This window comes from Xyrauchen texanus, chromosome 24 (genome assembly GCF_025860055.1).
Source record: "Xyrauchen texanus isolate HMW12.3.18 chromosome 24, RBS_HiC_50CHRs, whole genome shotgun sequence".
Taxonomy (NCBI): Eukaryota; Metazoa; Chordata; class Actinopteri; order Cypriniformes; family Catostomidae; genus Xyrauchen; species Xyrauchen texanus.
This window is the reverse complement of record NC_068299.1, coordinates 10,485,550-10,506,207: the sequence shown is the minus strand read 5'-3', so window position 1 is coordinate 10,506,207 and position 20,658 is coordinate 10,485,550. Positions and strand designations below refer to the sequence as shown.

General features: G+C 36.3%; 2 protein-coding genes across 2 annotated transcripts; both read left to right on the top strand.

Moving 5' to 3' along the window:
• The first annotated feature begins 310 nt into the window (after positions 1-310).
• Positions 311-10,100, top strand: LOC127618133 (glia maturation factor beta). Its single transcript, XM_052090419.1, has 7 exons — positions 311-426; positions 3,374-3,470; positions 3,571-3,620; positions 3,785-3,836; positions 3,990-4,070; positions 4,232-4,305; positions 8,464-10,100. The coding sequence occupies exons 1-7, from the start codon at positions 424-426 to the stop codon at positions 8,533-8,535; spliced, it is 429 nt and encodes a 142-aa protein (XP_051946379.1). The 5' UTR covers positions 311-423; the 3' UTR covers positions 8,536-10,100.
• An 832-nt stretch (positions 10,101-10,932) lies between these two features.
• Positions 10,933-20,487, top strand: LOC127618132 (protein cornichon homolog 1-like). Its single transcript, XM_052090418.1, has 5 exons — positions 10,933-11,109; positions 11,916-11,984; positions 14,788-14,900; positions 18,560-18,703; positions 18,788-20,487. Exons 1-5 carry the CDS (start codon positions 11,029-11,031, stop codon positions 18,813-18,815), a joined length of 435 nt encoding a protein of 144 aa, XP_051946378.1. The 5' UTR covers positions 10,933-11,028; the 3' UTR covers positions 18,816-20,487.
• Positions 20,488-20,658: the final 171 nt, after the last annotated feature.

Below are 20,658 nucleotides of genomic sequence, written 5' to 3'. Positions count from 1 at the left end.
TCATTGTAATCCAGTTTTTTATTTTTTATTTATTGTGGTAATCAACATTATGCCACACATTCTGTTGAAAGTGCTCAATTTCTATTAAACCCAGAATATTCCTAAACGCATTGAGTAAAAAAAAAGTGTTGCGTGCAATTCAATACATATACTTGTTTATTTTATTTTTTTTGAACGACCATGAAGAGAGAAATGTTGCATCCTATAGTTCTTTCCATTGGCATCATCCTCATGCGCGAATGCTGTTCTAGGATCAGACAAAGCTCATCATTTCATAGGTGAAACCAACTGATCCTGGAACGGGCTGTCATGCAAATCCTGGCGAGTTCCCGCGCTCTGATTGGGTGAACGTGCGTCACGAGACGCGGCACCGTAGAACTCCTCCACTGCTTATCTCGTGCTGCTGTCTGTTCTCCGTGGAAAATGGTGAGTCCAAAAACTGGCTTGTATTAATTACAACATTGTAATAGCTGTGATGTCTGGAGGTAGTATGATTATACTGAGGCATTTAAATAACGCCGCGCGCTTCAATGCTGCGATATGTGTTTGTGTTGGAGGGGTTGTTATTTGCCTGAGCCCTGTTGCAGTTCCACCCAGTGCTTTGTGATCAGCTGCATGTCAGTGCGCGCAGTCAAACCTTTTCCTGCATTACACTGACTTAATAAAGTTCACCGAAATACAGACCTTTATACAGGCGTTGGATACACCCTGAAAGCCTGTTTGGCGTTTTCATGACAAAGAATTGGCTTACATAACTGATATGATGGAATTCCGGTGGCTCCGGGGGAATTCTCATTTCCTGTTCCAGACATGCACACACTTCAGTATTTCAAGGAAATGCTGGAAAATCTGAGACTGTGTGGCTAATTTGCTTTGAATGGCACGTCAAGCCACATACAATGTAATTAAATCAAAGCAGAAATCTATTAAATCATACGGAAAATAATGTAGATTATTTGCATTCCACAAACAGCACGTTTGTCACACCAACAGCAAAAAACGTGATGTTGTCCTGATTATGACATCAGTGTGTGATGTCGGTTTTTAATCAGATGACCCAAGCTGGTTGTAATGATACATGAGTTTTGACTTTAGTAAACTCATTATCCTTGTGAGAGGTGACCCCCATCCCTTGTTGTGATTTTCTGCTTTTATTTTTTTTTTAAGTGGTTTTTTGATCTGCCACTTTAGGTATTCCTCAATGAAGGTGTTTTCTATCATTTTAAATTATTTTTTAAAATATTTAGTTGAATATTTTTTTAAATATAAGATCATTTGCATCACTACCCCTATGTAACACATATGGGGCATGGATTACAGAATACATGCTGTAAAATGTCATTTGTAATGTATTCCATTAGATTACTCAAGGTCAGCAACATATTCAAAATAGTTAGGATTACTTTCACTTGTTTTGACTATAAAAACTCTGCCAGTACAGTAAGACAAAATACACATTAAAAATACATTCTCTGCAAAACCTAAATATCTGATGCAGTGTTGTTTCTAAAACAAGATCAACCTAATTGATATTGCTTGAAGGATTTGTAGATATTTTTACAGGAACACAATACAAAAATTATTATCACAATACGATTTGTGCCCTAATATCAAAGATCTTACAAGAAAAAAAAGAAATTATGATCCAACGTGAATTTTCTATGATAAAATAATATGATCGTGTCTGGGAACATTTGCATGTAAAATGGCTAGAAGCACCATTTAAGCTTAGCGTAAATCTGACAATTTACACAAGGTTTATTTCCATTTTTTCTGCTCCAAACTTACTTCAAACATACTTTGTCTGCTCGTATGAATGTAACACATCATAAGAAAGTGTTTCACCGCTGTTCAAATGCACTTTGGATCACATCATTTATATGTATAAAAGGACTAAATATTAAATTAAACAAATGACAATTAAATTCAAAGTAATCTCTTCAGTTATCAAAATACTTTTTGAATTTAACTGTATTCTAATTACCAGTCATTTAAATTGTAACTGCAGTGGAATTTTTAAATATGTAATCCCTTTACATGTATTCTGTTACACCCAAATCCTGGCTATGGGAGTCAATGCATTTAACACTGTTATAATTTTTTTGTAATACATTGATTGTCTTCAGTTTCTATTTGTTATGTAATAAAATATATGTTAAATACCATGTTCATGTTCATACACTCTTGACATTGTACCTATTGAAGGGATAGTCCTCATGGAGCAACCTGAGATTAGATGCTTGGTTCATGGCAAGGGCACAATGGTCATCATAGCTCCTGGACCACTTCTTTGTTTGCTGCAAACAACACATATAGCACATATATACATTGTGTAATATAGAAATATAGTGTCATTCAGGAATACAGAGTACATAAGGGTATTATTTGACAACTTTATAATAATTAAAAAAAAATTTAAAAAATATTTCTGGTCCATTGCACTTTTTGTATGTGTTTGTGTGGGTAGAGTTGTTGAGACATTTAATTTTTTAAAACAAAACATGGAAATTGCACATATTTCTGTTTGACAGGATTTTTTACACCGTCACCTAAAACTCCTACTCTATTTTCAATGTGTTTGATACTCAAAATTCAATATTATATATATATATATATATATATATATATATATATATATATATATACCAATTATTTAAAAAATACTAATACAACTATCATTAGAGATAATTGTCTTTATTATAGAGTTATAAAGAATAAGCATGTAGATTTCACCTGGGTCTTTTATGATATATATCTTTAAGGTGGGGTTGTCCTGTTGAAGCTAATGTGGGGCAACTGTCAAAAAAAAAAGCTAATAATGTTGACAAATTATACAGATTTATAATTTGTCAACAGTATTTACAATTTTGGACAGTGGACTATATAGTAAATATGAACTCATTTAAGCAAAGTCATGTCAAGCCCGTGGGTGGGGTAAATGAGCTTCAGCAGGTTCTAAGAATCAAAGTTTCTCTTACAATAACTAAATGTTTCACTGTCAGAAACTTGAATATATCCCCCATGAATATATTGTAGTTTCTGTCATTTACAGCTGTATTTCAGTCACTTGTTACTAAATAGAGAATTTAAAAGACACATTAGAGCCGAGTGTGAAAGTAACCCTTTACATATTTCAAATGGATGAGTTCAAGTGCCCTGCATACATGGTAACTCTTTCAATACTGCTTACATTTTTTTTATTTGTTTACATTTTTTAGTCACTGCATAATTCCCTTACTTTCAATTGTGTTTATGTCTGACTTTACTATTAATGTACTATTAATCTTTGGAAAATAGTAGGTCAAGAATGAGTAGATGTTTCCAAACGTTTGACTGAATTTGTGTGTGTGTGTGTGTGTGTGTGTGTGTGTAGAGTGAGTCTTTAGTTGTGTGTGAGGTAGATGAAGACCTGGTGAAAAAGTTGAGGGATTTCCGCTTCAGGAAGGAAACCAACAATGCTGCCATCATCAGTGAGTTCAAATGAAAATGAAATACTTACACTTCTATACGCCCACACACTCTCATACTGCGAGGGTGAGGTGCTGATCGCTCTGTTCTCCTCTGTTACAGTGAAGATTGATAAAGACAAACAGCTGGTGATTCTGGAGGAGGAGCATGAGGTAAATTTACACACTTCCTTTGATGGATTATACACAAGTCATTGAATGAATACATGTGTGTGGTGTTTAATCAGAAACTTGGGTTTGAGGACAGGCTGATACACAGCTTTCCAGTGGATTTTCCAGCTCAGTGGTGTAAAGTGGGGTTTGGTTTCTCCCTGTAGGATATTTCCCCTGAAGACCTGAAGAATGAGCTACCTGAAAGACAGCCCAGATATCCTTCACTAACAAAACTTACTCCGTGCTATACCACAATTTATACTCTAAATGTCCCAAAATGTCCTATTGTACATTTAACATTGAACAATTATGGGATATTCTGTGTTGGGGTGGAGTTATTTTACGAGGATTCCTTAACAAGTGACACATTTGTAGTCTACAGCTATAAGTACCAGCATGATGATGGGAGAGTGTCATACCCCCTGTGTTTTATCTTCTCCAGTCCTGTTGGTAAACGAAAAAACACATTCTGTAATGCTTAACATGGATAGAGCTTTTGTCCATTTAAAAATTAAAAACTCTGCATGTATACACACACAAACACAAACACACATTAAAATGAAACAGTGCTGTTTCTCCAAGTCTCTAAAATTAAACGTTTTATTTCCCAGGATGCAAACCTGAGCAGCAGATGATGTATGCTGGCAGCAAAAACAAACTGGTGCAGACAGTTGAGCTGACCAAGGTGAGTTCTAACTCACAAACAACAATATTGTATTTGTTATGGTCATTAATTAGAGGATGCCCTCTGTATCTAATGTGGCTGTGTTTTGTTTATCTCTACTAAGCATTAATGCCCAAAAAGTTAGGAATCTCGCAGTTTAGTGATCCATATGGTAATGTGATGTCATGAAATGACTACTAAACAATTATAAGTCATCATGGAATCAAAATGAACCCTTTTTACTTGCACGTCAGTGGTCATATTGTGCACAATGAATGGATACATGTTACTTAAAAACACAATGGATGCATCCCAATTCGCCTACTTATACTGTGCCCTTAAAGTTTGCATTCTTTTTGTGATGGAAAAGTGTCTACTTTTTATTGTGTGGTAAAAAAAGTGTGCAAGTATTGGGACCTAATATAATTTGTCATAAAATCACGTCTTGAAACCAAAGACTCCTCAATCACATTGTAACATGCATCCTGTTACCGTACACTGACCTGTCAATCATCCTGTTACCATTACTATCATTCATTATTCTTCATTGCATTTCATTTACAAAACCCTACAATGCTTCCGACGGTTTTGGAGAAGACACAGCGTGTCGTTGAAGATCTGTCTCAGGGTGTTTCATGTGGAGATGTTCCTAACATTATCTCTATTCAATGTGTGATCACAATGTGTTGCAGATGAAATATAACATATTGATTTTATGATTCATCATCAACTAAAGTAAAAATCTTGTGTAATCAACTTAACTTGAATGTTATACCTAGTCGGAAAGACCGAAAACTTGAATGACATTGTGCTTAATCACTATATTTAGTGTTTTTTCCCCCTTCTTCTTCTTTGGCAGTCACACTAAATACGTTTCCATCCAAAAGTTTTTACAAAAATTTCACAAGTGTCGACATAATATATTTCCGTTTATCTCAAGTGCATAAACTCTATGTAGCAAAAAATTAGTTTGGAAACACTTTTTATCGAGAAAATTGGCATTAACGCAAAAATTTAGTCACATGACTGACTTTACCCCAATCGTTAGCCTGTGTTAATCACGACGACAAGATATATATCCTTGAAAGCCAATTTATTGTACGTGAAGCATTATATGCACTGTTATGGTGTGGTCTCATTGGCATACCTGCACAGAATTAACCCACAATACAAAAACATATAATTTCTGTGTACAAAGATGTTTAAATTCAAAATAAATAAACAATATTAGGAGAAAAGTTTCAGTGTGCTTTTTTGGAAAACTTACATATAGCCCAATTCTATAATATTGTAGTTTAGCTTTTGAAAAAATGATGGCAAAATTCCCTGTATTAAATAAAATAAATGACCAAATGAATAAAGCATTCAATTAAAAAAAATTATTAATTACCAAATGAAAAAATTATTGTTAGGCCTATATACTTGCCTTTTCTTTACACAAACTTAAATTAGCCTTACCCTGTTCTGAAGATGAAAAGTTGGCTGATTGACATTCTCAGAATGTTCTAGACTTTTTTCAAGACTATAAACTATCAGAACTATTTGTCCAATTGTCCAATGAGTTCACTTTCAGAAAATGAGCTTTTGAACATTTTAAAACTTTTCAATATTTTAAATCATACCCTCATTACCTCAGATCGCATTTGCTGAGCTTCTTCAGAATTTAGCATTATGACGCTAAAATAAATTTTTGATGACAATCAAGTTCAGTTGTTGTTTTTAAAGTTGCTGGACAAATATGCATAATGTAGCTTTAGATCAGATGATTGTTCAAAATAGCCTATTGAATATCAGGAATGTGTCATATAACCCTGATATTACACCGCATCAATATTTCTTTAATAGCTGTGCACACTGCATATGCACATCAATGGATGGTCCTTATACTAAGACCAAAAGTTTCCCCCATTACTTGGTGCAGGTTGCCAGCTTGAACAGGGCCATGACGATTCGTTTTCGGGTAGGAACCAGTGGCAACCTGCAATAGGCGCAACATCAGGACCAATATTACAGTCCTATCAGAAAGGCAACAGCTGTATACATCATTACAACAGTCTCTTGAAAGAGAATTTGACCTTTGCTATATTTCAGTGATGCAACTAATGACAAAAAATTAGAACAGACAATTGTGTTTATTTGGTTCATTTTCTGTTTGTGATAATCCCATTTTTAATCGATATGGTACTGACAATTTTTCATTAAATATTATTTTCGAGAACAAAGCTCTTAAGAACACACAAGAGCACCCACAATAAGCAGTACAAATACAGTGGATGGACATAAAAGTATGCATGATGGGATGATGAGGATTGTTTATCACTCATACCCTTTTCTGATCACTGTAAATGGAGCCGCTTGGTCAATCACAATTTAAAGGAGTAGTTCACCCAAAACTAAAAATTCTCTCATCATTTACTCACCCTCATGTCATTCCAGAGGTGTATGACTTTCTTCTGGTGAACACAATCAAAGATTTTTAGAAGTATTTCTCAGCTCTTTAGGTCCATACAATGTAAGTGAATGGGTGCCAACATTTGTAAACTCCAAAATTCACATATCGGCAAAATAAAAGTTCTCCAGGTGATTCTGGTGGTAAAATCCATATATTCTGAAGCGATTTGATTGGTGTGGGTGAGAAACAAATCAATATTGAAGTCCTTTTCTTAATATAAATTCTCAGGGAGAAGAATTTCTGACAACAAAAAGACAAATATTGATCTATTTCTCACTCAGACCCAAGGCCATAACCTCAATATGTTATATCCAATAATCACATATGGCCAGACTGTCCATTCTCCCATAATCTTTTGAAAGAAGTTAAAGCTCCATCCCCAGATCCTGAATTAGCAGGGAGTAATACACTGATGCCTCATGACCTTTTCCAAAAGCAGTAATCACCTCTCCCAGAGTATCTGCCACGCTAGGGGGGGTGTATGCTACTCCCAAAAATAGTACAAAGCAAGTGGCGCAGCTGTAAATACCTGAAGAATTGAGACCTGGGGATCCCAAAATGCTTAACAATATTTTCAAAGGATCTTAACACTCCACTCTCATACAGGTCTCTGAGTGTATTAACCTCCCTCACAATCCACTCTGTCCAGCAGAAAGGGGACTTAATACATCCCAGAGAATGTCTTCATCATCTTTGTATCAAAATGGAATAACCTTTCTCATCTTTGAAATGACTTCACTTTTCGGTTTGCATCAATCCCACTCTCTTTTTCCAACCGCTCCCCTCAACAACCTTCTACTACTTCCACAATTTTATCAATTTACCCTTTGCTAAAAACAGCTTAAAAGTGTTTCTAACCAATCCTATCTTAGAAACTGTTGCCATTTGCATTCTTCTGACAAGCGTTTGCTTTTTTCAATGAGAGTCTGTGGGAGTAATGTGTGTCTGAGTAGATTTAAGCAGAAATGTATAGAAATTATCCGGGCTACTTGTAATAGTGACACGAGGTACCCTGTGAGGAAGGTACCCTGTAAGGATACACTGTGTTAACCCCTCATTCCCAAATTAACATTTATCAGCAAGGACTCCTGCATTTGCTCCAGTGTAAATTAAAGCCTTAAAATGAACGTTCATTTATGTATTGATTCAGGTGATTGTAAAGGTGATAGCACATAAACAGTTTATAACATCATAGTGAGTGTGTTTATGAGATGTTATGAGCAGTTCTGTTCATTTACACTAATGTTATCAGGTGTGTAATCGCTTTGAAATTATGCTTTTCTCTTTTCAAGTGACTGTTAAATGTTTGCCAGACTATTTATTTATGAAAAAGTCCTATAAATTTGCTTTGCAATGTCACTCTTTAATCCATCCCAAGTAAGAATTTGTATTTGTTGTGTTTGAATAATATTTTTACTTGCTTTCACATAAAAAATAAAAAAGCAGACTGAAGGAGAAGAAATAATAATAAAAGTAGGAGTCCTACATTAGAATATTATTGTTTATGAAAATATTTAGCCAAAAAACGCGACATGAACTGCAATTCCCCTTTCATTCCTATAGGAAATTCTGCAAAGCTTGTCAGAGAGAACAAGGGTATCAAATGGAGGTGGGGTTAGTGAGGGTTCAATTCATGGTAGATTAAATCATGTCCCGCCCTACTGACATTCACATAATGATATAGTTGTTTTTTTTAATGAATCTGTATCTGCTTTGCTATCTGCCAGGTGTTTGAGATCAGAAACACTGAAGATCTGACTGAGGAATGGCTAAGAGAGAAACTGGGATTTTTCCGCTAAGAAGAGGCCCTACAAGCTAAAGCAAATGTTTAAAGAGTGACGAGATGGGACCATCACCTTCAAAAGTAGAGAATACCATAGTCCATCTGATTCTGTCTGTTTGTGTATGTTTGACTGCTGCTGCCCAAACTCTAAACCTGCCTGTACCAGAAATATGAGTTGTGATTGAAAAGGAAATATGAAAGCAAATTTCAAAAGTACTATGAAATATTCCTTGGATTTTTAAAACTATTCCAATCTCATCCCTGAGCAGTACTGCTCTGCACAGGTGGACAATTCAAGTCTTTGTAGTTGGGTGTCATGCTGTGATTTCTGGCAATCTCATGTCACCTATCCTTTACGATAGTTTACATGGTAATGGATTTAAATATTTAAAAATGCTATAATCTTTAATTGTTTATGACAGTTTTGATGTAAAATCACACAAGTCTTCATTTCAACACCTGCTACTACAAGGGCCAAATCTTTTCTTCCTTTTTAATGTGTTATGCTTCCTGTAATTTGAAATGTTTAGACCAAACATTAACTACGGTAATATTTTTTGATACAAGTTGTGCCTGGGAGGTGAAAGGATTGGGAGTTTCACAGATTTTTTTTGTGAGAGAGTGTTTGGTGAGTGTTTCTAGTCTTTTGTCATTGACTGTCATTAAGTCACTCTGTTTTGCCTTTTCAAATCTGTGCTTGCAGCTAGACGAACAAATCCACTAAAGTTCTATAATCTTTCTCCATCGGTTAATTGAGCAAGAGCTCTGGGTTCACCTTTTTCTTGACTCACTGTCTTTGGGAGTGAAGAGCATCTTAACCCCAGACAAGAGAACTCAACTGTCCCACCTCTTTGGAAATGGTGTACAGTTTATTTTTATCCAATTAAAAGCTGGAATTAAGCCAGTTTATCTATATACTTCAATTCACGCAAAGTATCGCTATTTCCATATTTATAAAAAACTTTCTATTGGCTAAATTTGAACACTGGAAATTGCTTACATGTTTACAGCTTCACAGAGAAATATGAACAGTTTGGGAAGTGTTGTGTTTTCGATAAGTAATACCTCTGCAGATCTCATTTTTCTGAATCTGTGAGTTCTATGTGGGGTCTGGCTCACATGTGCATCATCTCTGTACATCTGTAATACTTGTGATTGGTGCCGTTTCCTATTAAACTCTGATTGCTCACTTTGGTGGTTTATATGATGTGGAGATCACATTCAGTAGTGAGCTTTGTATGTGTTTAAATTCAGTTTTTATCCACTATGAGCTATTTTTAATGACTGAATTAGATGCTTTGGTTTGTCCTGAATGTTTTTAACTCAAGTTCTCTCTTTAAACCAGTAAAGTGGTTTCCTTTCGTTATATCTCAATTACATTTGTCTGCTGTTCATTTTGAATAATTAAATGGAAGGTTTTTTTTCTTCTTTTAAATCTTGTCCATGTGTTTTACTGTGTTCTTGGTTTATAGTAATGCCTTATTTTCATAATTGAGGAGCATAATGTATGTTCAGTTGCTTTTACATGTAATTTAATTATTATTATTATTATATTTACAGTAAACAAGGGGCAAAACAATAAAATCTGCATGATGCAAAAAGCTATCCTCAAAATGAAAATAATTCCCAAAAAGTTTCTTCAGAGTTGTTGAGGTCATAAATGTTATGTCTGGCCATCTCATTGGTTAAGTCAGTTTTGAGAATGGTAGGAAAGACACTTTTAGCTTGCTAATAGACTACAGCGTAATAAAAAATATGCAATTAAGCCTCAGGAAGTGCAAAATCCCTTGGGTGATGCATATATAAATAATCATATATTTTGAACTTTGGAGTGATCAAAAAGGCAAAATAGTGCTAAATAAATTTCAGGAAAGTGAGCAGGACACCGCGAATGAGAACGTTCATAGGAATTCGGCGTATGCAAGAGGTGTATCCTTCGTGGGCGCTCACAACCCACAAGTATTTGCTTCAACGGAAATGTAAAAAACAAAACAAATACAAATAAAAAAACAAATGACGCCATTTTGCCCGTAAATATGATGTTCAAACGCAAGCAATGTTAATTCCCAAGTTGAAGTACCTCATTAGATAGGTGCAGAGTATATCAAATGTATAATTATATTAATAATTAAAAAAAAGTATTTGAATAAAAGTACACATTTAAATGTATTTTCTTTTCTCTTTACATCATTATAACTCTAAAATTTGCCTCATACACTCCCTTCCAAAGACACTTTGTTCCCTTCTCACTCAAACCGCTCGCGCTTGTTAAAGAGCGACGTGTTGTCATAGCAACCATGTTACGTTCCGTTTCCGTTTGTCCTACGAAGGTTGTCTCGTTTAAACGAGGCTTGTTTAAAGGAGGACACTCCGTATACTGCAGCCTTCAAAGGACGCGTCCTACCTAACATGCAGCCTTCGAAAGGAGACACGGCTTTTGTCAGTCACGTGACGTGCAGCTGTCACTACGTCACAGCCTTCGGTCTGGATAAGTCCACATGAACGAAAAATGGCGTTCACATTTGCGGCCTTTTGTTATATGCTGGCGTTACTGTTGACGGCGGCCCTTATTTTCTTCGCTATTTGGCACGTAAGTGTTTTGAATACAAATGTGAACTAAGGCGGTGGGGTTATGAACGTGCAGATGCTTGGCGGGTAGTGACATAAGTTAAAAATGAAGCGGAGCGCGAAACAAATGGGAATGAATGGCAGGAGCGCGTGCTGGTAACACCCATGATGCCTATTACCGATGTTCTTCCTTTGAGCTATTCAGGCATTTATATGCCTTAAAAGTCGTTAACTCCAGTGTTACTGTGTACGCTGTATGTGTATAATTGGTCACATGTGTTAAAATATTTATTCGCTGTGGCTGTAAATTATCACAGGCGGAATTCGGCGCGCGCTCACATTCGGCTCTCGTGAATGTGTTTACAGATCTGTGGGTATAAGTTAAAGCAGTAGCAGAAATATAATAACAAAAGACTGATTAAAAAGATAAATGCAATGAAGTTTATGTACAATATATAATATGGGGTTGGTTTGGGGGTTTTCAAGTCAGAAATATAACATTTTTTTCTTTTTGCTCAGATTGGTGTCACATTTTGAGTTATTTGTGGACAGAACCATACCAGTGTTCAGGCTGCTTTATTGCTGCCTGGTGCAATTAAACTGTTATATAAGAGAACAAATTGCACTGATATTTTTAGTGCAGACTGGAGCCAGTATCACATTTCTGCTTTGACACAATCAATCAATCAATTAAAATTTGAATCAAATATTTCAAATATATTCAGAGACTGTTTTTCTTATAGATTTGTGTGGAATCTAAATTCTGGTAATGTAGGAAGTGATGTTTGTATTCTATGTCTTGATCATCTCTTCCCCTCTGTTTTTCAGATAATTGCATTTGATGAGCTGAAGACTGACTATAAGAATCCCATAGACCAATGTAACACATTAAACCCGGTGAGTAAAGTGTATGTGAGCGATGGTGGGTGACTGCATGCACTCCTGTTTCCTCTATTCTATCGCAACACTGTTCTTCTTATCTATTTAATCATCTGCAGTGAATGTTGCTTTCCAGCGCTATCAGTTCTTTTGTTTGATTTTCTTATTTTAATTCTTGCCTTTTTATATATTTATTTTTATTAAATTTTTTCTCTGACTCAAAGACAGTTGACAGGGTGAAAAAAATTAAAAGGGTCAGGCTTGCTCTGAAGGTTGGTACCAGAATTCAGCTTAAGATCAGTAACCATCTGTATGCATGAGCAGAGTGTTTACAAATGTCTTTTCAGTTAATTAATGCATCAATATACAAATTGTCAGTTAAACTAAATGGGAAGAGGTGTGGTGAAGATGAAGTGAGTCACCAATCATAATTGTAAAAATACTGCTGTCTTCATGTAAACTGATTAAAACAGATTTTAAGAGCACAGTGTTGCCATTGCAACCAGATCATGCAGCCCAGTCCAGCATTAAAAAAAAGCACAGATTACCCCAGCAATGTTTTTCGTATCTCTCTCAAATTTGGCTGGTTAGTCTGTTACTGTGGGATTAGGGGGGAGACACAGGTGTAATCTGCATAGATGTTTGTGTATAAGAAAGACAGTTGTTTATAGGTAAATGTGTTAACTGAAAATACTTGCAAATACTCAGAATATGCATGTGTCGTTCTGCCCCCCTCTGTTTGCTCTTTACTCAGAGCAACTAACTCCATTGTTCCTGCCTCTTTTAACATGCTCTAAACGTGACACCATTAGGATCATACAAGGGAAAGCTGTCATTATTTCACAAGTGCGATTGTGTGATGGATGAGGTTAATGAAGGGTGAGACTGTTTATCTGGGAAAGAGGATCGGGTGTAGTGGTGCACATTAATCTAAACTTGTGTAATTATCCTTCCAGAATTCTTGATCTCACTCAGATAATTTAGACCATTTAAACTGTTTTTATCAATTAATTTTTTATATAATTGCCCTCAATTTGAATTTTTTTACTTTGTGTTGGGCAAAATCCTCACACCTCAAAACATGCACAAGTTCTTTCTCTCTCTGCATGGCCTAATGTGGTGTCTTTCTTTATTTGCTGATAATGATCAGGCATAGCAGGGGCAGCCCGGGGTCCTTGTAGCTGCTCCTTCCCTCAGCATGGCTGCTGTTTTCACTCTGCCTGGCACTGGCATTGTATCCCTATAAATCACAAACACTATACCTACCACTCTTCCTATTCCTATGTCTGCTGGCCCAGTGGGTGAGCGCTACTGTTTTTTTTTTTGGCAGTAATTTGCTAATGACCAGATGTTCTTTATGCCTATTAAGAGAATCCAATCACACTTATATATATTTCCTATAATATGCTATTAACTCAATTTAAAATAAACAGGATTAATTGTGTTTTTTACAACACCTCGACTACTATAGGACATGACAGTTGCATGATTTAAAGGAATGGTTCACCCAAAAATTATAATTCTCTCATGCCATCCCAGATATGTATGACTTTCATTCTTTGTTTGTGTTCAGCAGAAGAATATCTCTGCTCTGTAGGTCCAATATAATGCTAGTGAACTGTGGCTCAGCCCTCTACATAGTGATTAAATTACTCACTTATGCAACCAAATTTCACGCTATGCGACATGTGAATTTTATTAGCCACTGGCGAGTAAAAATTCAGATTTTACTCGCCAGAGCTTGTGTTGTGGTGAAGAAAAACGTCCTTCTACTGAACAAGAAGGTGGTGATTAGGAAGCTGGATTCAGCTTTGTCTTTTACAGCGTGTTTTCTCGTGAGTGTGGGCCCTGAAGGCAATTGACCTTATTTTGCTACAACTGGTCCAAATCTGTTGTGATCGCGTGGTCTCATCCCTTTAGTTGAGCCTTGGAATGTCACTGACATTGCATTTAACAACGTCAACTCTGATTTTGGTTAAACTGTCCCATGGAATGTTCAATCTACACAGCCTCAGTTTTACACCCTACAGACCAGTTGGACTTCTGTTAGAAAGTAAAAGTGTTGCAAAACTCGAGAGTTTGTAGATTTGAATTTGAGAACGTGTACAATATATATATTTCAACAAACTAGTCAATACACTATAGTTTTCTTTTGCTTCATTCCGTGTATTTTGTGTTCAAAGACGAGACCCAGGAATCCTATTTTCATTTCATGTCTTAATATATTTTCTGTTATACAGTCAGATGGTGATCAAAAAGAAACATTGGGGGAACTATTCCTTTGAGAGGCTAGAGTGTAAGCAGAGATGATTTGCAAGAGAGATCATCTTGATTGGTTTGATTATTAATTGTAAACGTGATGTCGAAGTTCTCGGATGGAAAAAGAACATCTCTGAGGTTAAAGCTCAATTTTATATGAGTATCAGACAACTGAAATGAAACGCAAAAGGTGCTGTTGCGTGAGCTTTTATTTTACGATCTATGCTCCGTAGTTTGAGGTCACTTGTTTGAGACTTCAGTTTAATTTATCTGGACACTAAAGCAATTTATTAAAAAAAAAATTTTTAAATGATGATTTAAGTCTGTTTTCAGACATTCAGCTTTATACCAATGAGCTATTTCAGAGTTTCTTCTGAGGTGTTCAGGTTAATCTGTTTTGTAGATAGTAAGTAGTGGTGCTGGTGGAATGGGAATCCTAATTCTTTCTCCTAAATGGCTAGACTTGGCCTTCATTCGTAGTTTTGTTTATGGGATTAAGGTGCAATAAAACTGTGTATGTGTGTTGTCTGTTTTTTGACCGTGTTTTGTGTGGACTCCACAGCTCGTGTTGCCGGAGTACCTCATCCATGTGTTCTTCTGTGTGATGTTCCTGTGCGCCACAGAGTGGCTGACGCTTGGACTCAACATGCCTCTGCTGGCCTATCATGTCTGGAGGTGGGTGTGGCCTTCAGCCCAAAATTAGTCACCGCTAAACACTATGGCTGGGTATTTTATATTGGCAATATAAATGGAAGCATCATTTTAATTTTGAGATTATTTAAATGCTCTTTTTATTTGGCCAAGAAGTTATGAACATAAAAGCGTTAAAGGCAAATGTGGATTGTCTTTGAAACATTTGCATCACTTAAATGATGCCAAAAAAATAAAATAAAATGAATGGGGGACTGGTTAGCTCATCGAGTATTGAAGCTGACTACCACCCCAGGAGTCACGAGTTCATGTGCTGAGTGACTCCAGCCTGATTGCTAGGGTGGGTTGTGTCACATGGGGTAACCTCCTCGTGGTCACGATTAAGTGGTTCTTGCTCAATGGTGTGCGTGGTAAGCTGTGTGTGGATTGCAGAGTGTAGCATGAGCCTCCACATGCTGTGAGTCTCCGTGGTGTCATGCACAACAAGCCACGTGATGTGCAGATTGACGGTCTCAGAAGCGGAGGCAATTGAGACTTGTCCTCCGCCAACCGGATTGAGGTTAGTAACCGCGCCACCACGAGGACCTAGTAAGTAGTGGGAATTGGGCATTTCAAATTGGGAGAAAAGGGGATACAAATTTTTTGCATTTATCATATATCAAAGTGTTTAAGTAAATATATGGAGACATTATTGCTGTTAATAACTATTTTTTGTTATATTGTTGTGTATAGACCATTTCAAGATGTAAACGATAACAAAGGAATTGGAACTGTACTGCATGTGTCCTGCCCTGGAGCATTTACAGTAGCATCATTTTTATAACCCAGAACTGTCAAAATAAAATGACTAGCACATACTTTTAGAGTCTAGCTAAAACGGAACAAACAAGATATGTACAGAAAATAAACAATGAAGTGTCATTACTGGATACTTAAAATAATTTTCATCTAGACGTGTTGTTGATTCAGAGCACATCTACGTGAGAGAAGCGACGAGATTTAGATGCTCACAATTATTTCCTCAACAGCAAGGTCTGTAATATTGGTTCGTTACTATTATCAATGAAGCTGTTAATGCTGTAAGTGTTTGACTGACTTTGGCCAGTAATCTTTGGCAAAAAAAAATTCAAATTTAAGAGAACTGTCAAATAGTACCCCCTAAGTTCTTCACTATAGGGAGCTAGAGGGCCTAGATTAAATTTTAAAGCACAAACGCCATCAGAGGCCCCAAACACCACAATCTCCATTTTGTTTTCATTGAGTTGTTAAGGGGTTAGTATGGAATGATATTCCGGACATTATTCAAAAGGAATTGCAAATTGTATTTGCAATTGCGTTTTCAATTTGTGGACTCATAAAATGTGACATAATCCAAACGCAATTGCAAATCGCTCATTACCGTTTGCATTTTCGTTTAAGCGAACGCACAGTGATTGCCAAATTTAAAATGGAAAAGCAAAGTCCGTTTGCAACTGTGTTTCCCATATCTTACGAGTTTTGGCCCTGTCATATTTAAATAGCAATTTCAATTACCACGTCTGCTTTTTCACTTTCTCAGCGTCGCGTATGTAGCCAGCCAAAACTCAAATGGAATACTAATTCCCTTAGTATTTCCATTTCCGATGCCTTACACGGAAACCTGTCAATCAGGGTCAAGGGTGGGATTATGCTATGGGGCGTGTTTGTCTTGGGAAGTGACGTCACTCTCAGTCGACGGTCAAGAGGTGATGCCCTGAACAGACGCCGGTTTATCAAATCACTTTATTGTCACACTACCATGTACACAAGAGCAACAGTAGGTGAAATTCTTGTGTGCAGTTCCGAGCAACATAGCAGTCATGACAGTGACTAGACATATACCAATTACAGTAAACAACATACTTACACAACACAATTTACAAATCAAATGTACACATACTTGCACAACACAATAATTATATACAATGTACAGTAAACAATACACACAATATACAGTACAATAATTAGGAGTATATGAAATATATATATATATATATATGAAGTAGTATATTGAGGAGAATATGTTGACAGTCCAGTGTGAGATTATAGATGAATAAAGTGCAGTGCTAATTATTGATCCTGATAGACTGTGAGTGACGTCACTTCCCAAGACAAACACGCCCCATAGCATAATCCCACCCTTGACCCTGATTGACAGGTTTCCGTGTAAGGCATCGGAAATGGAAATACTAAGGGAATTAGTATTCCATTTGAGTTTTGGCTGGCTACATACGCGACGCTGAGAAAGTGAAAAAGCAGACGTGGTAATTGAAATTGCTATTTAAATATGACAGGGCCAAAACTCGTAAGATATGGGAAACACAGTTGCAAACGGACTTTGCTTTTCCATTTTAAATTTGGCCATCGCTGTGCGTTCGCTTAAACGAAAATGCAAACGGTAATGCGCGATTTGCAATTGCGTTTGGATTATGTCACATTTTATGCGTCCACAAATTGAAAACGCAATTGCAAATACAATTTGCAATTCCTTTTGAATAATGTCCGGAATATCATTCCATAGGTTAGAGTCATCTAAGATTTTAAATCCTCCAAACAAGACAGTTGGGGCTCTATAGTATTGTTTTTCTTTTTCAGAGTCAGATAGATTTGAGTGTCGTCTCCAGAGCAGTGAAAAGAATCGCCATGCTTTGTTAAAAATGTACCCAGTGGGATGCAGATACAATGAAAACAGGAAGCGGTTAAGGGTAGAGCCTTGGGGGATCCCACAGATAAGAGGAGCAATGCTAGACAAAAAAATCACCAATATTAAATGAAAAACTTGTATTGTGCAAATACAACTTTAACCACTTGAGAACAGTTCCTCGGAGACTCCCAGACTGTTCAAGCCGGGCTTTAAAGATATCGTGATTAATGGTATTGAATGCTGCAGCAGTATTGCGTAGTCTCCAGTGTCTACAGCTAGCAAAACATCAATCAGAACTTTTAAAAGTGCAGACTCTGTGCTATGGTGTGGTCCAAAACCAGATTGAAAGACCTCAAACAGCATTCTTGTCCAAAAAAGTCTGCAGTTGAAGGAGAACGGCTTTCTGCAAGGCTGCACTACAGCATGTTTTAAATAGGCTGGCACAGACCCTGTTGCAAGGCAGCTATTGATTATAGACTGGATACTAGGCCCAACAATCTCAAAAACCTGTTTTAGTAGATTAAACCATTTAATAGTCTGTAGATATTAGGTGTACAATATTTATCAGAATGGGAAGAGAGACTGGCCAAACGCAGCCGGACAGCCAGGAGGGGCAGATGGGTCATTAGCAGCAGATTGATTGTGACTTAATATCGTCAATCTTATTAAAACATTTTTTAGAAAATCTCTGCAGGTTGCAGATGACATATCAAAGCAGACATTATCAGATGTATAGTGCTAAACAGAACTCTAGGTCTATGATTGTTTTTTTTTACAATAATGTCAGAGAAAATGCATAAATATTAAAATATAATCAAAAGGCTGAACAATATCTAGGGATTTTTTTTTTTTCCCCCCCAATTTTGCCCAGCCTCAAATGTATAGAACATTTGCATATTTTGTGGTGAGTGTATCAAGCACCTCAGCAGATCCATTGAGCTAGTGTAAATCTGTAAAGTTAATGAATGATAAGGGGAATGTCTAGCACTGTTCAATAGCAAGAGTGTTTGTGTGTATGCAGGTATACCAGTCGCCCTGTGATGAGTGGACCTGGCTTGTATGACCCCACTACTATAATGAATGCGGACATTCTGGCATACTGTCAGAAGGAGGGCTGGTGCAAACTCGCTTTCTACCTCCTGTCGTTCTTCTACTATCTTTATGGGTATGTACAGAGTTACTTAATCATGTATTTTTCTCATTTTCTTTTGCTTTAAAGTGTTTAATTTTTCTGGTGTTTGCTTTGTAGGATGATCTATGTTTTGGTGAGCTCTTAAAACTGGATGCTGCTGCTTTGGAAGATTGTATGAAGTTTGAGATGCTCTGATTTTAAAACCCGAAAGGAGCTGAATTTGAACTCTGCCGTCTCTCAGTTCTGCTCCGCTGTTTCAAATGGATGTTTGACTTTATTTAATCTGCATCAGCCAACAGTGATTCTGGATGCTGGCAGCCTGCACACCTCCAGAACTGCGCACACACAAAAATAAGACATACACTATACGCACATGTCAAGACTCTTCACACACTAAAAGCATCAGTAGATGAGATTAATCTGTTTACACTGACTGGATCATGTCTAAAGCAGAGACACAAGGGCTAAAAAACTAGAGTTGATGGATATGGTCAAAGATTTTACTCTCATCAACTTCTTCAAACTGTGGGACAAAATAAAGATCTTGATGGTAGCGTTTTTACCGACGCCATAGACTTATTTTATCTACAAAATATTACTGCCTTGTAGCTCAGTCGGTTTTATAATTTGTCCTGAGTTGTCTGCTGCTTTAGTGGTTTTTGATCTTGCCAGTCCACATTTCTGAGCTAATACAGGTGGTCTACTTCATATTGATGGTTCTTATCAGATTACTTTTAATTTTCCATTTCAGTGTTACAACCATTAATTACAGTCTTGCTTGTAGCAAATGAGAACTGATGCTTTCAGTGTGTGGAAGGCTTTACTGCACATAGCCTGGAAATACTCAAATCTTTTTTCTTTGAATCTTTATTTTCTTGTGTGTTTTGCATTTCTAAGAATTGTTTTTGTTTACTGCAGTTGTAATTGTGTTTTTTTGTGATATAGAAGAGCTGGGAGTGAACTATATTTTATTGAATATTTAGGTTTAATGTTGGCATGATCTCAGTGTGCCAAGAAACCATTTTCTTTTAATCCGTCAGTAATCGTGGACCGATTGTGATTCTGGTAGTATTTGAATCTGGTGTTTTACCAGCATTCAAATCAAAGCTGTGTGGGTGAATCCTGAAAGACAGTGCACTTGGTCCTAATCACGAATCTGGATCACTTATGTGATATTTAGAGAAATAGAATATCTCATATTTTTTTCCTGCTTCATAACCGTGTGATTCCAGCCTGATGTGTGCATTTGAATGGTATAAAGTATTTGCCTGAACTGTAGTAAATTGTGGTAATTATTTTTCTTTGCTTTGTAATATTGCTTTAAAATTCCCAACAAAATTTTCATAGACACTCTCATGACTATCGTTCATGGCCCATATTACCATATGTTATATATTAGTAAATACGCTGATCTCTTCCTTTTTAGTGATGGGTGACACCTGCTGTCTGTACCCATAACTCAAGGTTATTCGATTGTTAAAATATTGATAGCTGCAAAAAAATTAATAACCAAACCATGTTTTGGTTTATTCTGATAAAATATGGGGTTGTTTTTTTTATATATATAATATATGAACTCCTGTAATCTGATCATTTTATGAGTGATAATCACTGTTGCCAAAAGTTGGCACATATTTCTGATGAATAATGCGAAATTCATGTTAAAAATAAAACTGAAATTTCATTTTCCTGCTTTGTTGAATACTGAAAAAAAAAATGAATGAACACATTATACAGTACATGTATGTTTCAATATACAGAAAATGAACTATTTTTTTTATATGTGTTGCAAAAGTACATTTAATAAAATGTTTTAGACGCCAATGGCTTTGATAAAAACAGATTCTGTACTAGTCTGGTCTAGAATTAGAAAGTATAATTTGGTGGTAGTTTACCAGAAAAGTAATGGCTGTCATCTACTCGTCCTCATATCACTCCAATCCAGATGTATAACCCTATATTTTAAAGATAATTTTGTAAAAATCAAA

What these genes read in the sequence shown, in the direction of transcription:
- LOC127618132 (XM_052090418.1), top strand. Translation starts at nt 11,029, where the DNA reads ATGGCGTTCACATTTGCGGCCTTTTGTTATATGCTGGCGTTACTGTTG. An exon ending in TTTTCTTCGCTATTTGGCAC is followed by an intron (nt 11,110 to 11,915) that starts GTAAGTGTTTTG and finishes TCTGTTTTTCAG; the next exon opens with ATAATTGCATTTGATGAGCT. An exon ending in TTCTTCTACTATCTTTATGG is followed by an intron (nt 18,704 to 18,787) that starts GTATGTACAGAG and finishes TTTGCTTTGTAG; the next exon opens with GATGATCTATGTTTTGGTGA.
- LOC127618133 (XM_052090419.1), top strand. An exon ending in TTCTGGAGGAGGAGCATGAG is followed by an intron (nt 3,621 to 3,784) that starts GTAAATTTACAC and finishes TTCTCCCTGTAG; the next exon opens with GATATTTCCCCTGAAGACCT. An exon ending in AGACAGTTGAGCTGACCAAG is followed by an intron (nt 4,306 to 8,463) that starts GTGAGTTCTAAC and finishes GCTATCTGCCAG; the next exon opens with GTGTTTGAGATCAGAAACAC.